At 40.8% G+C, this 21496-nt stretch overlaps 1 protein-coding gene across 5 annotated transcripts in view; it reads left to right on the top strand.

Annotated features, from left to right (window-relative positions):
• Window positions 1-5482: 5482 nt before the first annotated feature.
• PAQR3 (progestin and adipoQ receptor family member 3) overlaps window positions 5483-21496 on the top strand; it is a 93396-nt gene continuing 77382 nt past the window's right edge. For 4 of the 5 annotated variants that reach the window (XR_004972332.1, XR_004972333.1, XM_036337445.1 and 1 more), the window contains exons 1-5: window positions 5483-5848; window positions 9319-9481; window positions 13901-14056; window positions 17154-17351; window positions 19805-19895. Coding sequence is in view for 3 of the 5 variants with exons in the window: in XM_036337445.1 (XP_036193338.1) it covers window positions 5664-5848; window positions 9319-9481; window positions 13901-14056; window positions 17154-17351; window positions 19805-19895 (793 nt within the window). In the remaining 2 variants the exon portion in view is untranslated. The remainder of the gene's footprint in view (window positions 5849-9318; window positions 9482-13900; window positions 14057-17153; window positions 17352-19804; window positions 19896-21496) is intronic. The other variant, XM_036337460.1, reaches the window with a different exon arrangement.

The following is a 21496-nucleotide window of genomic DNA, read 5'->3' as shown; positions in this document are numbered from 1 at the left end:
GGGAGAAAGGGAGGAAGGCAGGGGCAAAGGGAGGGAGGGGGATGGAAACGGGGGCAGAGGGCGGAATAGGAAAAAAAGAAGGGGGAAAATCTCACTCACCGAAATGCTCCATGCAGCTTCCATGTCTCTCCATCCCAGCTTACTGAAAATTATCCTACAAAACAAAGGCACAATCCAAGTTTTCCCAAACTGCATATGCCTGTAGGATATAGCAACAATGAAAATTCTGTTTCTGGATTTTGGACCCACGTGAGAACGCAGTAGTTAGAAAGCAGTAGCTCCTTGGAGAACTCCCTTCCCACCCCACCCCCACCACAAGTGTCTCTAAAACCCAAGATGTGTCTCACAGGTGCTCATGATGGGGCGCTGCCATTTTCCCACTCTCTTACTGGGTGATTCAGCTCCCCATCCTGTCACTGAAAGGGCACTGAGGTCTCCTGCCAAATGCAGCTATTGATCTCCCACTTATCACCAGGTGCTGGAGACTCCACCAGGCGTGCCACTCAAGTCTTCTGTCAAACATCATGACTAAACACCAGAGCCCTCAAAGTGCCAAAATGCCATGGTTATCGGTGAGGAACTGTGCCCCCTCCCTTACTATCTGTTAGAGGTGCCCCAAAGCTTTGTTGCACCTGCCTCCATTATCTTACAGACCTGAGTGAAAGAGTTCCTTCAGTTTTTTTACTCACAGACCTTTCTCTTTCTAGGATTTAGACGTGGGTTGTTGCTGTAACTCTTTTCATATTTACCCATTCATTTCATAAATGGGGATTTTTACGTGCTTGGTATTAAAGAGTGCTTAATTTGCCCTAGCTGGTTCGGCTCAGTGGATAGAGCATCAGCCTGGGGATTGAAGGGTCCTGAGTTCTATTCCAGTCAAGGGCACATGCCCAGGTTGTGGGCTTGATCCCTAGTAGGGGGCGTGGAAGAGGCAGCCAATCAATGATTCTCTCTCATCATTGATGTCTCTCTCTCTCTCTCTCACTCTCTATCTCTCGCTCTTTCTTTCTCTCTCTCTGTCTTTCTCTCTTTGCCTTCCTCTCTGAAATCAATAAAAATATATTTTTAAATAAATAAATAAAGAGTGCTTAATTTAAAAATTAAACAGAAATGAACTAGAGAGAAGTGAAATGGGTTATAAATTATTGAAGTCAGTCAGAAGTCATTTTGCAACAGGTTTCAGGGTACATTCTTAACAATCAAAGCAGCTGCCATTCTTAGTTCTTCACTGTAGTGTCCTACCATTATCATAACACAGCTACTTTCTCTGTCTCTGATCATCTCTGGGCATCTTTCTACTTCTGTTTCAAATACCAGGCTACAGGCTCTCTTCCCATACCTCCAGGTCAAATTCCCAAGAAAGAAAATGATTACCATTGCTCTTGTATGGACATTTGTGACAGGCTATCTCATGAGCCATTAATCCATCTTTGGTCACCAAAGAATGTCACATGGCCTGACTGTGGTGGTTCAGTGGATTGAGCGTCGTCCCATGGACCAAGAGGTCCTGGGTTCGATTCCCAGTCAGGGCACAATGCCTGGGTTGTGGGCTTGAACCCCAGTAGGGGCATGCAGGAGGCAGTCAATCAATGAGTCTTTCTCATCATTGATGTTTCTATCTCTCTTCCCCTCTCCCTTCCTCTCCTAAATCAATAAAAATGTTTAAAAAAAAAAGAATGTCATGTGGTCCCAGCAAGAATACATGTAGAAGGAACCTCTTAGAAGGGATCTATGGAAGTGGCAGACACTCTCAGGCATAAATTTCCTTCACTAGAAAATTAGAATTCCTGTACATAGTCACCCTCAGCAGAGGTAATGTACTGGGTACATAATAAGCTCTCAAATATTAGTTTTAGTTCCATGGGTTAAACAAACAGTTTTAATTCCTTTACATGGCATTTAAATCCATTGAGTCAACTTACCTTTTCATTTTTATCTATTAATATATCATTCCTTGAACTCTAATAATAACTAACATTTGTTGGGGTTAACAATATGCCTGGCACTTCCCTTAGAGAAAGCATGTCAAACTCACGGACCACAATTAATATTTTTGCAGCCCAGCCAATATAACGGTACGTAAGAAATGTTTTGAGTGGATTAGAGCATTGGCCGGCAGACTGAAGGGTCCTAGGTTCAATTTCAGTCAAGGGCACATGCCTGGGTTTCAGACTCGATCCCCACGGGGTTGGGGGTTTGGGGGGAGGGAGGCGTGCAGGAGACAGCCAATCAATGATTCTCTTCTGTCATTGATGCTTCTATCTCTCTCTCCCTCTCCCTTCCTGAATCTCTAAAAAGAAAAAAAAAAAAATCAATAGGATTCTCATAGCCACTTGGCCTGGAGGTCAAACCCTCCCTGGAATTAGCTACAACAATCAAGATTTAACTATAAGATTTCGAACAAAGACCACTAGGGGGTGCACCAAGGAAGCATAACAAAATGCGGAGACAAAGAAACAGGACAAAATTGTCAATGGAAGATATAGAGTTCAGAACCACACTTTTAAGGTCTCTCAAGAACTGTTTAGAAGCCGCCGATAAACTTAATGAGATCTACAAGAAAACTAATAAGACCCTTGATCTTATATTGGGGAACCAACTAGAAATTAAGCATACACGGACTGAAATAACGAATATTATACAGACTCCCGACAGCAGACCAGAGGAGCGCAAGAATCAAGTCAATGATTTGAAATGCGAAGAAGCAAAAAACACCCAACCGGAAAAGCAAAATGAAAAAAGAATCCAAAAATGCGAGGATAGTGTAAGGAGCCTCTGGGACAGCTTCAAGCGTACCAACATCAGAATTATAGGGGTGCCAGAAGATGAGAGAGAGCAAGATATTGAAAACCTATTTGAAGAAATAATGACAGAAAACTTCCCCCACCTGGTGAAAGAAATGGACTTACAGGTCCAAGAAGCGCGGAGAACCCCAAACAAAAGGAATCCAAAGAGGACCACACCAAGACACATCATAATTAAAATGCTAAGAGCAAAAGATAAAGAGAGAATCTTAAAAACAGCAAGAGAAAGAAACTCAGTTACCTACAAGGGAATACCCATACGACTGTCAGCTGATTTCTCAACAGAAACTTTGCAGGCCAGAAGGGAGTGGCAAGAAATATTCAAAGTGATGAATACCAAGAACCTACAACCAAGATTACTTTATCCAGCAAAGCTATCATTCAGAATTGAAGGTCAGATAAAGAGCTTCACAGATAAGGAAAAGCTAAAGGAGTTCATCACCACCAAACCAGGATTATATGAAATGCTGAAAGGTATCCTTTAAGAAGAGGAAGAGGAAGAAAAAGGTAAAGATACAAATTATGAACAACAAATATGCATCTATCAACAAGTGAATCTAAGAATCAAGTGAATAAATAATCTGATGAACAGAAAAAAAAAAAAAGAAAGAAAAAAGAAATGTTTTAATAAAAATTTCGTAACTTAATTTTTACAATACCTGTTATACATAATTATTAATAACAAACTACAACGTTCACTAATGACTGCTTACTATAATTGTATTGCGCTCATTTCCCTTACATGCCTTACTCGCAGGCACACCATTTCTCTCCACTAATACTAGCAGCAAATATTTTAGCAGCCAATTGCCAAGTCATTAGTCTTTTACTGACTTATTTGGTGTGCACAACAGGAAATATTTCGCTTTCGGAGAACAAGAAAACTACGTTTATTTGCATTATGCTTATTATTTTGTGCAGTTATTCAGTGTCTGGTAAGTTAATGTTCAAGAAAAATCTTAATTTTTATTATAATGTTCTATTATTTTATGCTAATTATTATTTATTTATTTCATCCCTTTGTATTCAGCATGTCTCTATCGAAATAAACCTACATTTCTATGAAAATTTAAGCTTTTGTTTTTTTGCGGCCCACATAAACTTAAACCTTGTTTATTTGGCCTATGTTAGCCTTTGAGTCTGACATGCTTGCTTTAGAGTATTACATACATTTACTCCTTTAATCCTCACAACACAAAGTATCAATATTATCCCTGTTTTACCAATAAGAAAACTGATACACGGTGAGACTAAGTACTTGCACAAGGACACACAGCTAGTAAATGGTTGAACAAGAATTCAAACCCGGGTAGTATGGCTTCAAAGTTCAGAACTTAATTATTAAACCATACCACCTCTCAAACTTTAACTAATATTCTATATAATAAAAGGGTAATATGCAAATTGACCCAAATGGGGGAATGATCAGGAATGACCAGTCGCTATGATGCACACTGACCACCAGGAGGCAGACACTCAACACAGGAGCTTCCCCTGGTGGTCAGTGCACTTCCACAGGTGGAGTGCCGCTCAGCCAAAAGCCGGCTCATGGCTGGCCAGCCCAGCAGCAGTAGTGGGAGCCTCACCTGCCTCCATGGCAGTGCTAAGCCATTAGTCAGACATCCTCCAAGGGCTCCCAGGCTGCCAGAGGGATGTCTGACGGCCGGCTTAGGCCTGATCCCCTGGGGAGCAGGCATGAGCCGTCAGTCAAACATCCCCTGTGGGGTCCTGGACTGCAAGAGGGTGCAAGGCTGAGGGACCCCCCTGAGTGCATGAATTTTCATGCACTGGGCCTCAAGTTACTAACATAATGACAATATCCTGTTATACATAATTATTAATAACAACAAATGCATAATAGGTATCATGAGTGATTATTATATGCCAAACAATAGCCTAAGGGTACTACATGTATGGATGCAAAACTGATGTTTTGTGCTGTTGCCATTATGAATAAGCATTTGAATCACAATTCATAGGCAGAAATAAAGCTATAACTTTTCCTCTAAGCACTGTATTAGCTGCACCCCGTTTTGTATGTTCTATATCATTCAGTTCAGATTTTCTCATTTCCATTGTGATTTCATCATCACCCATTAAATATATAGAAGTTTTTTTGTTTCAATTTCAGACATTTGGGGAATTTTAGTTGTCTTGATTATTTCTAGTTTCATTCTGTTAGCTTAAAGGACATACTCTGAATGGTTTCAGTGTTTTGAGTGTGTTAGGGTTTTCTTTATGGCTCGGTGGATGCTCAGATTTTGTAAAATGTTCCATGAGCATCAGGTTTCCTCTATTTGCAACTACTTGAAAGGACTAACCTTAGCTTAGAAACCTCCAAGTTCCCTTCTGCCATTAAGCCTGTGAGATTCGTTGGAAGCATAGAGAAACCGGTGAACACTTAACTCTAGTTCTTATTTTTCTTCAACTGTTTTCTCCTTGATTTTTCAAAATTTAACAACTATTGCTTCTAATTAAAAACAACAACAACAACAAAAACCACTTGTATTCCCCTGTGCAGTTCTGTGCTCTTCTTACCGAAAAGGGGAGACACTTGATGCATCCTGCGCAGTTCAAGCAGCCCGCCCTGCACACCACCGAGCGCGCCGGGCGGCCCCAGCGAGGGGCGGGGCCTCCGCCGCGTGATGACGTCAGGGGCGGGGCATCGGCGGAACCGCCTGGCGCTGCGGGCCGTGGCCAGTGCGCTCGCAGCCGGGCCTGGGCTGCGGCGGCGTCGTCGGACCTCGCGCAGCGTCCGCGGGCTCCGGGGCGGGGGCTGCGGCGGCGAAGCCCCCTCCCCGGGGAGGCGGAGGCGGGGCCGGGCGAGCTCCCCGCGGGGAGCGGGGGCGACCGGGGAGGATGCATCAGAAGCTGCTGAAGAGCGCGCATTACATCGAGCTGGGCAGCTACCAGTACTGGCCGGTCCTGGTGCCCCGCGGCATCCGCCTCTACACCTACGAGCAGATCCCCGTGTCCCTCAAGGACAACCCGTACATCACCGACGGCTACCGGGCCTACCTGCCCTCCAGGCTGTGTATCAAAAGGTACCGTCTGGCCGCCTCCCACGCGCCGGCAGCCCCTCCTCCCCACTGCCCGGTGTTTGTCTGGTCCTCCCGCTGCTCTCCCTGCCCTTTCCGTGCGCTTCCTTTTCATCTTTCTGCCGCCGCTCCTGCCTGTGACCTTCCCCCCTGCGCCGCGGGGCTATTTGATCCACCGAATAATAACGATAGTGACAATGACCCTAATTACTGACTCTGGCGCTTTGCTGTTTCCAGAGGGCTTTTACATCTTCTATTCCTTTTGGTGCTCGCTGGATTACATGTTGGACCCACCCCACTGACCATGGTTGAGCCCTACTTGCCCCTGTGTATATCTAAGCCCTATGGAAAGTCAGATGTTTGGGGCCAGATGAATGCCTGTATAATGGGAAACAAGTTCACATGGTTCATTCATCCAGGGTACTGTGGAGCCCCTGCTAGGGGACAGGCACGTCACCAGGTGGTGCAGAGAACAGCAGACCAGGCCCTTGTTCCCATGAGCTGCTAAAGTCCAGCCTGGGTGACACACATTAAAAAGATAATTACACTGTTACATAATAGCCATTGTGAACAACGCTGTGTAGGAAAGGCACTTTATAGCAAAGAGAGCCGGTAACGGGCACCGCCCTCCACTAGAGAACTACAGGAGCCACTCTGAATTTCATCATCCAAACCTTTAACGCCCCGGAAAGCCTGGGCTTAAAAAAACAAAACTGAAAAATTAGTGTTCTAAGTGTTCAAAGAGCTTTCTGTGAAAATGCACTGTGTGTACTTAAATCGGGACCCCACTCTGAGAGCACTAAAATGCAGATGTTGGCCAGCTCCAGGTCACTGCAGAGACAAACCCCAATGCTGGAAGGTGGGCTGCTGAATTGCTCAAGCAGCACCCACATGTCTGATTCTTGATCTTTCCAGCACGGTCCTTCCCCAGTGCCTTTGCCTGCCTTGACAGTATTTCTGTGACTCGCAGTCACAAGGTAACAGTCACTGCCTGTCCCTTTTTTACTTTAATGGACGGCCCACAGGACTTCACAAGTTGAATCCTACGTAATCTTTTTCTCCCCAGTGCCTCCTCCTGGGTATAAGGTATTACACAGGAAATCAGGGCTAAGCCCTGCAGGTAGTGAGTTGCCTTAAATATTTCATACCTGCCTAGCAGTGACCCTCTGCATTCTAATATTAGAGTCCAAATCCTATGGATTGAGAAATGAAATCTAGTGCTTTGGATCTTTGGGCTGTTGAGTCAAAAAAAACCAAAAACTTGGGTATCCAGATCTACCACTTAACAACTGTGGACCTTGAGGAAAAGTTAACCTCCCTGAGTCTTATTTTCCCCATTTGTAAAAGTGAGGGTGAGCTTGTAGCTGCTTCAGAAAGCAATAAGGATTAAATGAGATTATACACTTGAAACCCTATACAAGGGCCTAAGCACACAACAGATGGGATCATCATGATCATCGATTTCAAAGCTAGCAGATGTTGATGATGGAGATGATTTTTTTAAAATATATTTTTATTGATTTCAGAGGGAAAGGGAGAGGGAGAGACAGAAACACTGATGGTGAGAATCATTGATCGGCTGCCTCTTGTACACCCCCTACTGGGGGTGGGACCCACAAACCGGGCCTGTGCCCTGAATCGAACTGTGTCCTCCTGATTCATAGGTCAACGCTCTACCATTGAGCCATGCCAGCCGGGCTGATGATTGATTTTGAAACTGAACAGTCTGGGCCTAACTTCTCATAAATTAAGAGTATGCTGTCTATTGGGGATATTCTCCTAAGTGCTTTTCCCACCAGCTTGGTCTTTTCTGGTTTCAGCCTTTACCCTCTCTTCTTGTTGCTGTCAAGCATGACCAGGATAGATTTTAGATATAAGAAGAGCTATTGTGCCACAGCTGTTCTGCCAGTACTCTGTTAGTTGGAAGGAACCTCCAAGATTGTATCTGTCAGTTCAGTTAGTCCGGTTATACTGAGCTTCACAAAATGAAAAGTTCGGAAGCAACAGGCAGAACGTAGTATAGATTGTCAAGACAGACCTGTAGTTAGATGTGTTCCCTCACATTCCTGCATCCTATCCCCTCTACACACAACAATGTAAGTAGTCTTTATACTTGATGCTTGTACAGGATAAAACCTGAAATTCATGATACATGATTCACTTTATTCTTGATGATAGTTTGATAGTGTGAAGCCCTGCTATTTTTGTTGTGCAAAGATGGGAAACCAAGAACCATGGTGATTGCTGCAAATTCCGTAGGCTAGTTATATGTTAATGTTTACTAATAAGGATTCTGAATCAGTGAAAGCCAAAGGCTTAGTTTAGAAAGATTATTTTGCAAGAGAAATGCAAGAATATTTTGATTTTTTTTGTCATGATGTCACCTTTCAATAATCAGGTGAGTTCTGTCCACAGCAGGAGAAACACCTCACAGGATTAAGGAAGGAGCTGGAAGGGACTTGCAGCCACATCTAATCCAGCTTCCTTTTTTGTAGATGAAGATACTGAAGCCAGAAGGGTTAAGTGACTTTCTCATGATCACAGAGCTAGTTTGTTGCAGAGGGGGTGAAGGGACAGTAGGCTTTGACGTGTTCTCGGCGTGGTACACCAACCTGTGCTGCAAACCAGTTAGTCAGCAATAGTAACCTCCTGTTGTTCCTAATAAGAACATGCCACCTGGAAATGATGGTTGCAAAACAATGGTTTTGAAAAGTTGTTCCAGCATGCCTGTCTTAAAGGTCTTTCCAGTAGATCCATTTTTTTTTTATACTGCTTCTCTCAAACCCATTTAATTTTGCGTTTAACAAATACTAAAAAGGTATTTTAAGTTTTGTCTAACCCAGTAGTTGGCAAACTGAGGCCCCTTGAGTGTGGCTCTTCCACAAAGTACCACGTGCGGGCGTGCACGTACAGTGCGATTGAAACTTCGTGGCCACACTCAAGGGGCCAAAGAGCTACATGTGGCTCGTGAGCCGCAGTTTGCCAACCACTGGTCTAATCTAATTTTTAGGTTTTCAGACACCTATTATTGAACATCAAAGTATGCTAGCTAATATCCAGTTTTAATCTGCACATTTATTTCTGTAGACATTTAGCATCTAATTCGAGCAAGGCACTGTACTTGGAATAGTGGTGTCATAAAGATGAATGGTGCCAGCCGTCAGGGAGTTAATAGGCTGGAGGATGAAATGGCATTTATACATAAATAACTCTAATACAAGGAAGAAAATGGTCAATATAATAATACAGGTGAGCATCAATAAACCTCTAAGATCCTAGGATTGGTTGTGGAAAAACTTAAGAGATTAATTAAGCCAAATGATATATCAAATTTAGAAAGGCAAAGATGGGGTTAAGGGCTTAAAGTAGCAAGTGTTGGATAACCCAGAAAAAGGTGTCCCTGACCTTTAAAATGCTGACAGTGAGCGAGCCACTGATTCTGAACTTCATGGGCTTTGTTTTGTTTTGTCTTCCAGTTTGTTTATTTTATCTAATGAGACAGTAAACATTTGGAGTCATTTGCTGGGTTTCTTTCTCTTCTTCACACTGGGAATATATGACATGACATCTGTGTTACCTTCAGCAAGTGCATCCAGAGAAGATTTTGTAATTTGTTCTATTTGTCTTTTCTGCTTCCAGGTAAGTCATTTCATAAACACTGTTAGTGGGAAAGAGAACTTTAGTCCGACAAGTCTGGGCAGGTGATCTTACTTCACATCCACCACTTGCTTTAAAAGCCCCCAAAATTGCCGGGGCCAGTTTGGCTCAGTGGATGGAGCGTCGGCCTGCGGACTGGGAGGTCCCAGGTTCGATTCCGGTCAGGGGCGTGTATCTGGGTTGCGGGCATATCCCCAGTGGGGGATGTGCGGGAGGCGGCTGGTCGATGATTCTCTCTCGTTGATGTTTCTGACTATCTCTCTCCCTTCCTCTCTGTAAAAAATCAATAAAATATATTTTTAAAAAAAAAAAAAAGCCCCCAAAATTGCATATTGGATAGCTTACCCACTTTCATAGTATAAGCACCAAAAGTATGTTTTATGAAAGTGTATTTGAATGTTATTATTAGAGTAAATTTTAAATCTAGTAATTTTTAAAGATTGGGAACATTTCTTTGTTTCCTTTCCTCTTTCCCTTTATAGACATCTCTGCTTTAAGGTTAATACAAGGATAGGAAACTCTGATTGTTCTATTTCTGACTGAAGTAGAATACTAGTCGCTGCTTAACACTTGAGAAAATGTCTCATCTTTTTCGAATTTATACGTCTGTGATTTTTGTACTTGATTCTATACCATCTGAATTTTAATGTCTTGTTTAGCTGGTATTGACTTTTTCTGTTGCTTTAATGTTAATTTCCTTTGGTCCTTTTATGCTTGCCTGGTTTCAGATACTTCAATTTCTCTCCTCTCTACCTCTTGTATTTGTTAGTTCTTTAGCACTTTCATTTTTCTTCAGAGCTCTATAAGAGTGCCTTTAGCAGTTATACTTAATAGTTTTGGAAACAGATCGTTCTAAAGAAGAAAACAAATGTGGACAAAATTCCTGTTGATAATTTTTTAATTAAAAAAAAAATGCAGACCTACAGAAGATCATAAAAATGAAAAGAAAAAGGTGTTATGCCACTTTCTCCAAACATAGGCCAGCATTCCCTGCAGTTAACCGGTTGCTATGTGGTTTGAAAGGTGAATCTGTAAGCCATCTGCTTTATTATGTATCATCTAATTTCTGGCCTTCATCATTTGACTCCAGTTAAAACTTTAGACTTAAATGACGACGAATCCCATCAGAAAATTTCCCTTCTCTCCTACCCCCACCATTTTTTTTTTAGAATCCTAGTTTCTGGAATAAAATTTTAAAGTTCTTTGAGGGTAAGAATACTCTGTGTTTTTGTATTATTATTATTAGAAAATTACTTTTCCTTTTAAGCATTTTTAAAAACATACTCTTTCTCAGGTTTAATTTTTGTCCCGATTGAAGCCTGAATATCTCTTAGAATCCATTGCTGTTTTAAAATGAACCAATATTTTATAAAATTTAGATATATCTTAACATAGACTGAGGTGCTCTTAATCATCATAAATAAGTAAAACTGGTTTTTACTCTCTTGTTGGTCATATGGATATTATCTACTTTGAGAATCCCATATGTTTTCCTCTACCCTTAGGCCTGCCCTTTATCTCTTCACCACCCAGATATAGCTGATGCTGGTCCAGGGAAAACATACTGGTTTTCATATTGGCCTAAGAAAAAATGCATTGCACAACTATAAAGATGAAATAGTTTAAAAAAAAACAACTGCCGATAAAAAAAAAAAAAAAAAACACACTCAAAATATTATAGTGATCTGCCGAGGATTACTCAGCATTACAGTAAAACCCTGTTCTCCCAGCTGGCAGTGCAGTGACTTTTTGTTACCCACTATAAAACTTGCTGAAGACAAATGAGTACATCTTCCCTACTTAAAAATATCATTTGTTATTTTTATATTTATGAAATTACATTGATAATATGTTCACCCAATTTTCCCAAATTCTTAGCATCAGCAGGCAGCATGGTAAGCCATAAATCTGTGTATTAATGTTGATTTACATTTAATTTTTAAAACACATTTCTCTTTCCACTTTTACCCATTTTATATACTCAAAACTTTCCTCTCAACCAGATGAATAGAGTACCTTCTGAGTAACATTGTGACTTCAGGGGCTCTAAACTACCCCAGACGTCTTTCAGTCTTAGAGAAGAGCAGAATCTGAAAACGTCTTTCCCTGGATTCTGTTCATTTACAGTCAGTTCAACAAATATTTTTACATGCCTCCTTCCTAAATCCAGGTACTAAGCTAGGCATCGGGAATACAGTGCTAAACAAAACCAACCTGTCATGGAGGTCGGGTCACTCAGGTAGGAGGGCGGAAGGGAGAGGGAGGCAGGGCATTTAAGTAGGAAAAAATAATTTTTGTAAAGGCCCAGAAGCAAGCAACAGCTTAACACTCCCTGGACTTGCAGGCACTGGTCTTCGTGGTTGGATCTTAGGAGGATGGAGAAAGATGGGGCTGGAGAGGGAGGCAGGAGCCAGATCCTGAGATTCTTGGTTATTGTGCCAAGGAGCTTAGACACAGGATGTCACAATCTAATTATCTGTTTGCCTTGGTGAAATGAGATGTTCCACAGAAGAAAACTGAAACGTACTCTTTTTTCCAGATAACTTTTCTGTCATTTTTCTAAGGAACTCTAACAGTAACACATCCCTTTTAAAATAGGACATATTAAATATAGGTTAACTTTTTCAAAACTCGGTGCTTCCCATTAACACTGTATATTGTACTTTCCCTTTAATACTGTAGTTTTTCCTCTTTCCTCTCTTCTTGTTCACAAAGTAATTAGCTTTATTGTTTTTATTATCACTATAAGATATACTCATGGAGAAATTCAAGCAAACAAAGTATATGGAAGAAAGTAAAAATCTCTTGAAATTCCACTTCCCAGAGGTGACCACATGTGAAATTTGGGTTAAAATTCCTCCTGACATTTGTGTATGCACAGCTGCCTCACACCTGCTACCTGCCTACCTACCCGTCTACCTACTTCCAAGCTATGATCATCTCTGCATGGTTTTGTGTCAGTTCAGATCTTTCCATTTCAATGAGAATATACATCTTGATATTTTCTGGATATACTGTGTTTAAGCTCAAGGATCTGACAAAACCATCAAGCTTCTTAGAATTATGTTTCATTGGGTCAGTAGACTGACTTGTACTTTAGTAACCATAGCCATAGACCAGTGAGGGTTTTAGACTGGGTGGAGAGGTTGTGGCTAGGAACATTGTTTTGAATATTGATATTGAGGTATTGAGGCCATGGGACTGATTAGGTTTAATGACCAAACTATAGAATAGAAAGATGACCATTATAAGCAACCTGAGTAGTTGCTTACAAATGTTTATCCATTTGACCTGCTTCATATTGTTTATCTGTCCTGTTTTGTCCACCCCCACTGTCACTGGCCTAGTTAGGCTCTTGTCATTGCGCCCCAGGGCTACTCCTGTAGCCTCTTGTCTCAGCCTTTCCATAAGGTTGCACTTAAGATCTCCAGTATTATCACACCTAGCCTGTAATACTGAAGTTAAAACTCCTTAACCCTTTGAGTGCCAACCAATATCCTAGGAACTATGCTAAAATTGCCAAGGCATTTTTGCTGATTTTACAGCAGTTTAGGAAAAAAATTATGAATCGCAAGTAAATGAAGTTACATATTCAAAAACTTAAGGAAACCTTTACTACATTTGTTTTCATCTTTGACATATATTGTTTGCTGATTGTATTATAAAGTACTAGTAGAAAAAAAATTTTGAACAAAACATATAATGTTAAAATAAAGCGCTCCTGGCACTTTTGGCAAAAGACAGGAGGAGCATGATCGCGCTCCCCGGCATTCTAGGGGTTAATGTGTAGAGCTTACCATAACCATGTCATGAAGAAGGCCACATGATACTCCTTAATGGTTCTTTTTCTCAATATGCTGCTTCTATATTATAGGTGTGCAGACTTCTATTTTATAGGTATTTGATATATTCATTGAAAATATCTGAAAGGACATAAATGTTAACAGTGGTTACCTTTTGGGAATAGATTTGAACAGGAGGGATTTATTTTTTTTACCGCATACAATTCTATGATCTTTGACTTTTTTTAACAACATATATTACTTATATAGTAAATGATTTTTGTAAAGGAAAGTCCTTCATGGATCAAAATAAGCCTCAGTGGATATTTTTAAAACATTTGTAACTTTCCTACTATCGTACTATTTATTTTAAGTGTTTATATTGTAAATTAGCTATCATTTTGAAATTCTTTTGTTATATATGGTTATCCCCATTTAACCCATGAGGAACCTGAGGCTTAGAGAAATAACATAGCTCGCCTGACCCAGAGCTAGCCTCCAGGCTCAGGTGTGTTTCACTGGAAAGCCTGCGCTAGACCTACCACTTCCCGAACAGCATGCGGATGTTGGTTTATTTCGCTTTGTTTCACTTTAACTTGTTTCTGCTTTTTTTTCGTAGGTCTGTATGCTTTGCTCTGTGGGCTATCATCTTTTTTCCTGCCATCGATCAGAAAAAACCTGTCGAAGATGGATGGCACTAGATTATGCAGGAATTTCTATTGGAATACTGGGCTGCTATGTCTCTGGAGTATTTTACGCATTTTATTGTAATAATGTAAGTAATTTAAAACATTTCTTATTCTACCTTTCTTGTAGGTCTGGAGTTTTCTTGCCATTGTTCCTTTGAAATTCTGAATAAGCACATAATTAACTTACGGAAGAAATGGAAGAGTTTTGTGTAGACCTTTGTCAGAAAACTGCCAACATAGTGGCAGTGTAAAACTAGCAAAGAGAAAAATCATAATTTGGTTTGAATGTAAGAGTATATATTAATTGTAGCCATTTACATATGAGCCGTTTGCTTTTTATGCCTAGTTTGGAACATAAGCATGTAATTAAACTAGAGGCCCAGTGGAGTCCCTTAGCCTGGCCTGCACCCTCTCGCAATCTGGGACGCTGCCTGCACCAGTGACCATACTTTTCAAACAGGTGAAAGGCATCTTGCTGCTGTATGGGCAGCTACATTTTTTTTGCCCTGATTATAAAAAGTAATACATAACATGATCCTTCTGAGGCAGTAGTACCATTTTCCCCATCTTATGGGTGGAAAAACTGAAGCAGAGAGAAGTTAAGTCATTGGCTTTGTCACACAGTTTTAAGTGTCAGAATCAGGGCTGACCACAAAATGTGCCAGCCAGAGTCCATGCATGTCATCGCTGCATCATCCTGTTTTTTCATTGTTAGAGTAGCCTTGCCAGGTTTTAATTTTTAAATCTAAGAGACTGTTCCCAACATATAGGGTAGGGTCCCTAGGCCTGACCGGTGATCAGGGCCATCTGTGGGCAACCAGTGGGCGGGACAATTGGGGGGCCCCCCGCTGGCACCTGCCTTGGCTGGCCTGGTGCTGCCCACTCGCCGGCCCTGTCCCTCGCTGACCGTCGTTCCACAGGTCATTCCGCTGTTCGGTCGATTTAATAGGGTTTTATATAGATAGATATATAAGAAATTGACTTGTTATAAATTGATTTTACTTTAGTAGTCAACCTATTATGTCTGCTCAGCCTTCACAGCTTGTTTGTTTTGCATGAAACTGTTTATGTCCTTGAAAAATGAGAGGGAACCTGCTAACTAGGAGCTTAGTGAGGGCAGCCATGTAGTGTTTGGATTATTTTGCTTATCTTATTCTCTGTTTCTCTGAAACCTGTTTTCTGCTTATCTTTTTGTAAACATATCAGATAATCAAAGAGATTAGTCAGACACTTTTTGTAAATCTCTTCAGAAAAAAACTAGAAGTCCAAGATAGATTGAAGAGAAAGAACTGCTAAAGCTAACACAGTCCGTGATCATTTAAAGCAGTGGTTCTCAACCTTCCTAATGCCGCAACCCTTTAATACAGTTCCTCATGTTGTGGTGACCCCCAATTTCATTGTTACAAATTGAACATAATTAAAGCATAGTGATTAATCACAAAAACAATATGTAATTATATATGTGTTTTCCGGTGGTCTTAGGCGACCCCTGTGAAAGGGTCGTTCACCCCCCCAAAGGGGTCACGACCCACAAGTTGAGAACCGCTGATTTTAAGGGAAAATCTTCTTCCCCCGGGTATCTAATCTTCCTAAATATGCCCTTGCTGTAGTGGCTCTTAACCTTTTGGGGAACACAGGCTGCTTTGAGAATGAGTTTGCAAACTATGGATCCTCATCCAGGAGAATGTACATGTGTGCACAAACTAACCAAATAATTTGACATGTGACTAAGGAAGTGAATAGCCCCACAGAAGTCCTAGGAGTTCAGGTTATGAACTCTGTCCTATGAGATGCTAACTTGTAAGCTTCAAGACAAGGTTTTCAACTACTCATTTAGAGATCTAAATATTCTACAAGCCCTTCAAAACTAATATATTTTTAAATAAATATTGTTTCATGCCCCCCAGTTTTCTTCCCCCAATACACACACACACACACACACACACACACACACACATATCATTTGGATCATCTTTGTTCATTTTCTTCATTGATAGAAGCTGCGTGTGGCCTTTCATACTGGAAACAGCCAAGCCATCTTGGCCCTCTCACACATCCAGTCAGCCAATAAGACTTCATTTCAAAAATGCCTCCTGAATCTGGTGCTCACCTCTATCTTCCTTATTCAACAAGAATTCAAGCCCTCATTCACTTGTTGAATCAGTTATTCTAATATCTTCTAGCTCTCTTCCTGTCACCTCATTCTTTCAACATTGATTGTTAGAGTTTTCTTTCTAATCAGTCAGTTTGAGAAACAATCACGTCGTCCCATTCTTCAAGAACTCTGCTACTCCCCAGTGCCCACATGGTAAAGCTCCAGATACTTAGCCTGACAGTCCACCTGCCTTCCCGCCTCCCTTCTCAAAGTGTCCCTGCTGCTTGCGGCTGCATGTCCTGTTTGTTCCTTGAGGGCTTCCTCTTCCCACATGTTGCATGTATTCCACAAGACCCAGCTAAGGTGTCACCTCCTCTCTGAAACAGTTTTGGCCACTCCAGGTAACATTAATCACTCCCTCCTCTGTGGTTCGACAGCATTCTGGTGATAGCACAGTTACATTACTTATCATTAGATTGTAATCATTTGTTTACAGGTCTGCCCCTCCCATAGTCTATGAGCTCACCCACTGGGTGAGTCCATGTCATAGTCATCTTTGTTTCTACAGGACATAAATTGTTCCTAGCATATAATAGGTCAGGGGTGGGGATCGTTTGGTCCTCTGGCCATATAGTACAAGGCCTGCAAAATCATTTGGTCTGGACCTGCCAAGGCATTAGGGGTGAGTTAATTAAATGTTTGACCAAATATAGCAGGCTAATTTTTAAGTTGATAATTTTGTATGGCCCTCAAATGATGTTATAAATATCCCAATGGCGATTGACAAAAGAAAGGTTCCCCACCCCTGTAACAGATACTCAGAAAATGCTTTTTATGATAAATGTCGCCTCTTAACCAGCTTACCTTGAAATGTGGTTTGTCATTCTGAGAAACCTAAAAGTTGTTTAAAAGTTGCTTAGTTGTTTAAACCTAAAAATGAAACATGCATTTTTTTAAAGAAGGAAGGTAATCATGTTTGCAAATGCAAATACCAAGCCAGTAATTTAGAATGTGTAAGGTAGAAGCCATAATTACTGTTTTCCTTCCCTGGACAATAACAATTAAAATCTGATTGCCTTTCATTCCAGTATTGGCGGCAGGTGTACCTGATCACAGTGCTTGCTATGATCCTGGCAGTGTTCTTTGCGCAGATCCATCCCAGTTACCTCACACAGCAGTGGCAGAGGCTGCGTTCCATTATCTTCTGTTCCGTTTCGGGATATGGCGTAATTCCTACTCTTCACTGGGTTTGGCTCAATGGAGGCATAGGTGCTCCTATTGTGCAGGTAGGTTGAGTGTAGACAAACATTTTCCCCATTTTTTTGTGTCCTTTCTGTTTTATTCCGTTTGGGTAAAGTAGTATAATCAGGCAAGTGGTTGAGTCTTTGTCATTTGAGTACATATTTCTAGTGACATACTGATGCCATAATTTAAATGCCTACACAAATAAGCATATCTTGCAGGATCAGAAGTCAAATATAACCACCATTTTTTTCTGAGATGGCTTTCTGTGAAATAATACATTCTGGATTCCCTCTCTATTTTTTCTGAGTGTGTAAGTACCTAAGTCCTTGCCTGAGGAGGATGACTCACGTTTCTAGCTTTGTCAGCTGAGGCTAGGAGAATGCTCATGATAATGCAAGTACAGAAATAGGAGCAGTTGGGTGTGTATGGGTAGAGGAGGAGTTGGGAAGGAATATTTTCTTCGACCTGTTGAATTTGAGGTAACTGTGGGATATAAAAGTGGAGATAGATTATAGAATTTAGGTTAGAGTTTGAGAATAGTGATTAAGATTTGAAAATCATGCCTGACCAGTGTGGCTTAATGGTTGAGCATTCACCTATGAGCCAGGAGGTCATGGTTCAATTCCTGGTCAGGACACATGCCCAGGTTGCGGGCTCAGTCCCCAGTGGGGGTGTGCAGGAAGCATCCGATCAATGATTCTCTCTCATCATTGATGTTTCTCTCTCTCTCTCCCTCTCCCTTCCTCTCTGAAATCAATAAAAATATTTTTTTAAAAAAAAAAGATTTGAAAATCATTATTGTATTAGTAGCTGGAGTCATGGAAGCATATTTCACCAACCAAGGAAAGTATATTGAGAAATAGAAACTGTTAGAGTTAGGTATTATAGGAGCACAGTTGGAGTGCATTAGGAAGAACCTCAGTAAGAACTCCTGTGTATTCTTGAGGATTCGAAATAAGACATTCTTAGAGATCCATATAAAAACGCACTAGAGAGTAAAACTGAGGATTTTTAACATAAATAAGCATGCCCACAAATGCAGCAGAAATCACTATACTTTTTACAATGGGAACTTTGTCTGGAATATGGGAATTGAAATATAGGTTGTATTCTAAAGAATCAGAATTTTTTTAGAAATGGGAGGACTGATAGTAGGCTTACATACACTTGCATGAAGTTGGCAACACCATGGTGAAAAGCATTTGGGTGTAAAACTGAAAGGAGGTAGTTCTGTGCTCTAGTGAATTTGAGTGGTAGGATCTGTGTGGCCAGTTTGCCAACTTGAGGACAAAGGTGATGCTTTCCTCCTCAGACTAGGAAATTGGGAGAAAGATGAGAGTGTAGTGACGAGGAACTTCAGTGATCCTCATATCTGTGAAAACATTATTTTCCGAGAATTGTGATTTCCTGAAATAAGTAAAGAAAATAGAATAGGGAACCACCACTCTCAATCAGTTCTAACCAGAAATGGATAACTGATTGTTGACACAGAAGTGACCAAAAGTTTGGGATGAGTGACACATCCTTTTAAGCTTCTAACAACAATGAAAGAGAACCTGACCCATTAAGATCATGGGTTTTACAGAACTCAGAAAAAAATGGGAATTTCCCGTGTTCAGAAATCTTAAAATAGAAATATGGCTTAGGAAGACAGTGGTTCTCAGATGGGAATCTAACATACTCACAGGCCATTCCAGTGGAGAAGCAAAGGGAGACTTCCAGAGAAATCTCCAGCACGCTCTAATTTTTAAGAGATGGAAAGAAAGACACTTAACCAAAGATGAAAAGATCCAGAAGGACTAATTCTGGGAGGTAGGGTCGAGTCATGTTCTAGAATGTTTGAGAAATCTTTAGGTTGATTAGTCTGAGGATATAGAATTTAGGGAGGGCAGTGATAATGATCAGATATTTGAAGACGGAAGAAAAGTAGTTTGTCTTTATTCCTTTATTGGGTTCTTGGTAAATTGGGTATATAACCAGATTAGGAACAGTATACTGGTATATTACTGATATCTGGCTGATAGTCTTAGGGCAAGGAAATGCTGTTTGAGCTGTGAGATGGACTGCTTCATAATAGTATTCAACAGGGCCATGTTCCCGAGATAGTGGAACAGACTTCACTACTCGGCTAAACCTCTTGGGTCTTTCAGCCCAAGTCCCTGGTCTTCCCTCTTTTTGCTTATTCATGTGGTAATTCCATCCCACATGGACTCCACCCATATGCCTGTAGATGGATTGTTGATGTAGGACCTTCAAACTTATTAAAGTTCTGGCTCCTTTAGGGCACCTTTAGTGCACTCAATATTCCACTCTTGTGGACTGCTTTCTGCAGTATTAACAGTATTATCAGTTTCTGTTATTGGAAACTGCAAAAGCAATTGAGATTTAGCAGACTTAAATCCCACCTATAAATTCAGTCTGTAAACTAGATTCCTAATAAATTGGGGTTTCAGCCACAGTGGGAGACCTGTGAACAGTATGTTTTGCTTTTCAGGACTTTGCACCCCGTGTGGTTGTGATGTACGTGATTGCACTTCTTGCTTTCCTGTTCTACATTTCCAAAGTTCCAGAGCGGTACTTTCCAGGTAGGTACTGCTTGTATAGTGACTATATAACTTTATTCTAAATATATTGTTGATAAGTAAACTTAGATTTACTTTTTCAATATTATTGCTTATGGAATGGCTCTCCTATTCTCAAGTGTTATCTAAAACTTGAACTTTCAAAGGGTTTTCACAAATTTTTCCTGTCATCCTCACATTATGGATTGAATCCAATGGGTGTGGATTCAAGCCCAGGTTACAAGCCCAGATAAGCTTTGGCTGAGTCAAGAATAATATGAAAGCAGTGATGTTTCAGGTTGGGGGTCCAGGACTGGGGAGTAGATAAATTCAAACTGCAGGCATGTCCTTCCTTTCTCCTGGGCTAAGAATCACCTTCCCAGTGAATTGAAGGTGCCGCTGCTCATGTGTGCAAGGGAAGAAGAAAATGAATAGAACGTAGAACCTGCAACTTTCCTCTGTACACTTGGTTTTCACCACTGAGTTTTATAAGAATGGAACACGAAGAAGAACCTGAGTGTTGTAAATAAACATTAGGATTCAGGACCATAATTAGGACATGTCCCTGAATTGGAGACCACCCATCCTCCAAGCAGGGCTGGAATTTTCCTCAGAAAACAGTTCTGCCAAAACCGGTTTGGCTCAGTGGATAGAGCGTCGGCCTGCGGACTGAAAGGTCCCAGGTTCGATTCCGGTCAAGGGCATGTACCTGGGTTGCGGGCACATCCCCAGTAGGAGATGTGCAGGAGGCAGCTGATCGATGTTTCTCTTTCATCGATGTTTCTAACTCTCTATCTCTCTCCCTTCCTGTCTGTAAAAAATCAATAAAAAATATATATATATATATATATATGTATATATATATATATATATATAAAAAGAAAACAGTTCTGATAAAATACATGTTTGTATAAATTTATTAATAATTATTTTTAAAAGTGTTTCCTCTTCATCACAGACATGTAGAAAATTAAACCATGAACATTCTCCAGTATTTTTAGGCCTTAAAATATTCAGGAGTTCCCAGTTGTCTAGTATAGGACACTTTTAAAAGGTCAAATGTTAAGTAACTTAACATTCCAACAAGATGAACTTGACATAAAATGTGCCCCATGTAGCTGAATATTGGTGCAGTATGGATACCTTTGAGCAGTGATGTGCAGACTGTGAAAAGTCTACAGATTAAAGTGATAGTCTCATGTTCACAGACGCGTGGCTTAAGAACCTTGTCTGGCCATGTGCATTGGTGACGAAGTGGTGGGTGAATATTGTGAAATCAAAAAAACTTAAACCTTGCCCAACTGGCGTGGCTCAGTGGTTGAGCACTGACCTATGACTCAGGAGGTCACAGTTTGATTCCCAGTCAGGGCACATGTGGAGTGTGTAGGAGGCAGCCGATCAATGATTCTCTCTCATCATTGATGTTTCTATTTCTCTCTCCCTCTCCCTTCCTGTCTGAATAAAAATATTTTTTTTAAAAAACAAAAAACAAAACTTAAACCTAAAAACTTCCTTTCAGCTCAGGTTAAATTTTTAATATATAAACATCACAATGTATTTAATGAGTCCAAGCATCCCTCAGGTATCCATGGACAGGACTTAGTAGCTCTGCGATACTTGTGTAA

The sequence above is a fragment of the Myotis myotis genome, unplaced genomic scaffold (assembly GCF_014108235.1).
Source record: "Myotis myotis isolate mMyoMyo1 unplaced genomic scaffold, mMyoMyo1.p scaffold_m19_p_1, whole genome shotgun sequence".
Lineage (NCBI taxonomy): Eukaryota > Metazoa > Chordata > Mammalia > Chiroptera > Vespertilionidae > Myotis > Myotis myotis.
The sequence above is the reverse complement of the archived record's forward strand: the minus strand, read 5'-3'. Positions and strand labels throughout refer to the sequence as shown.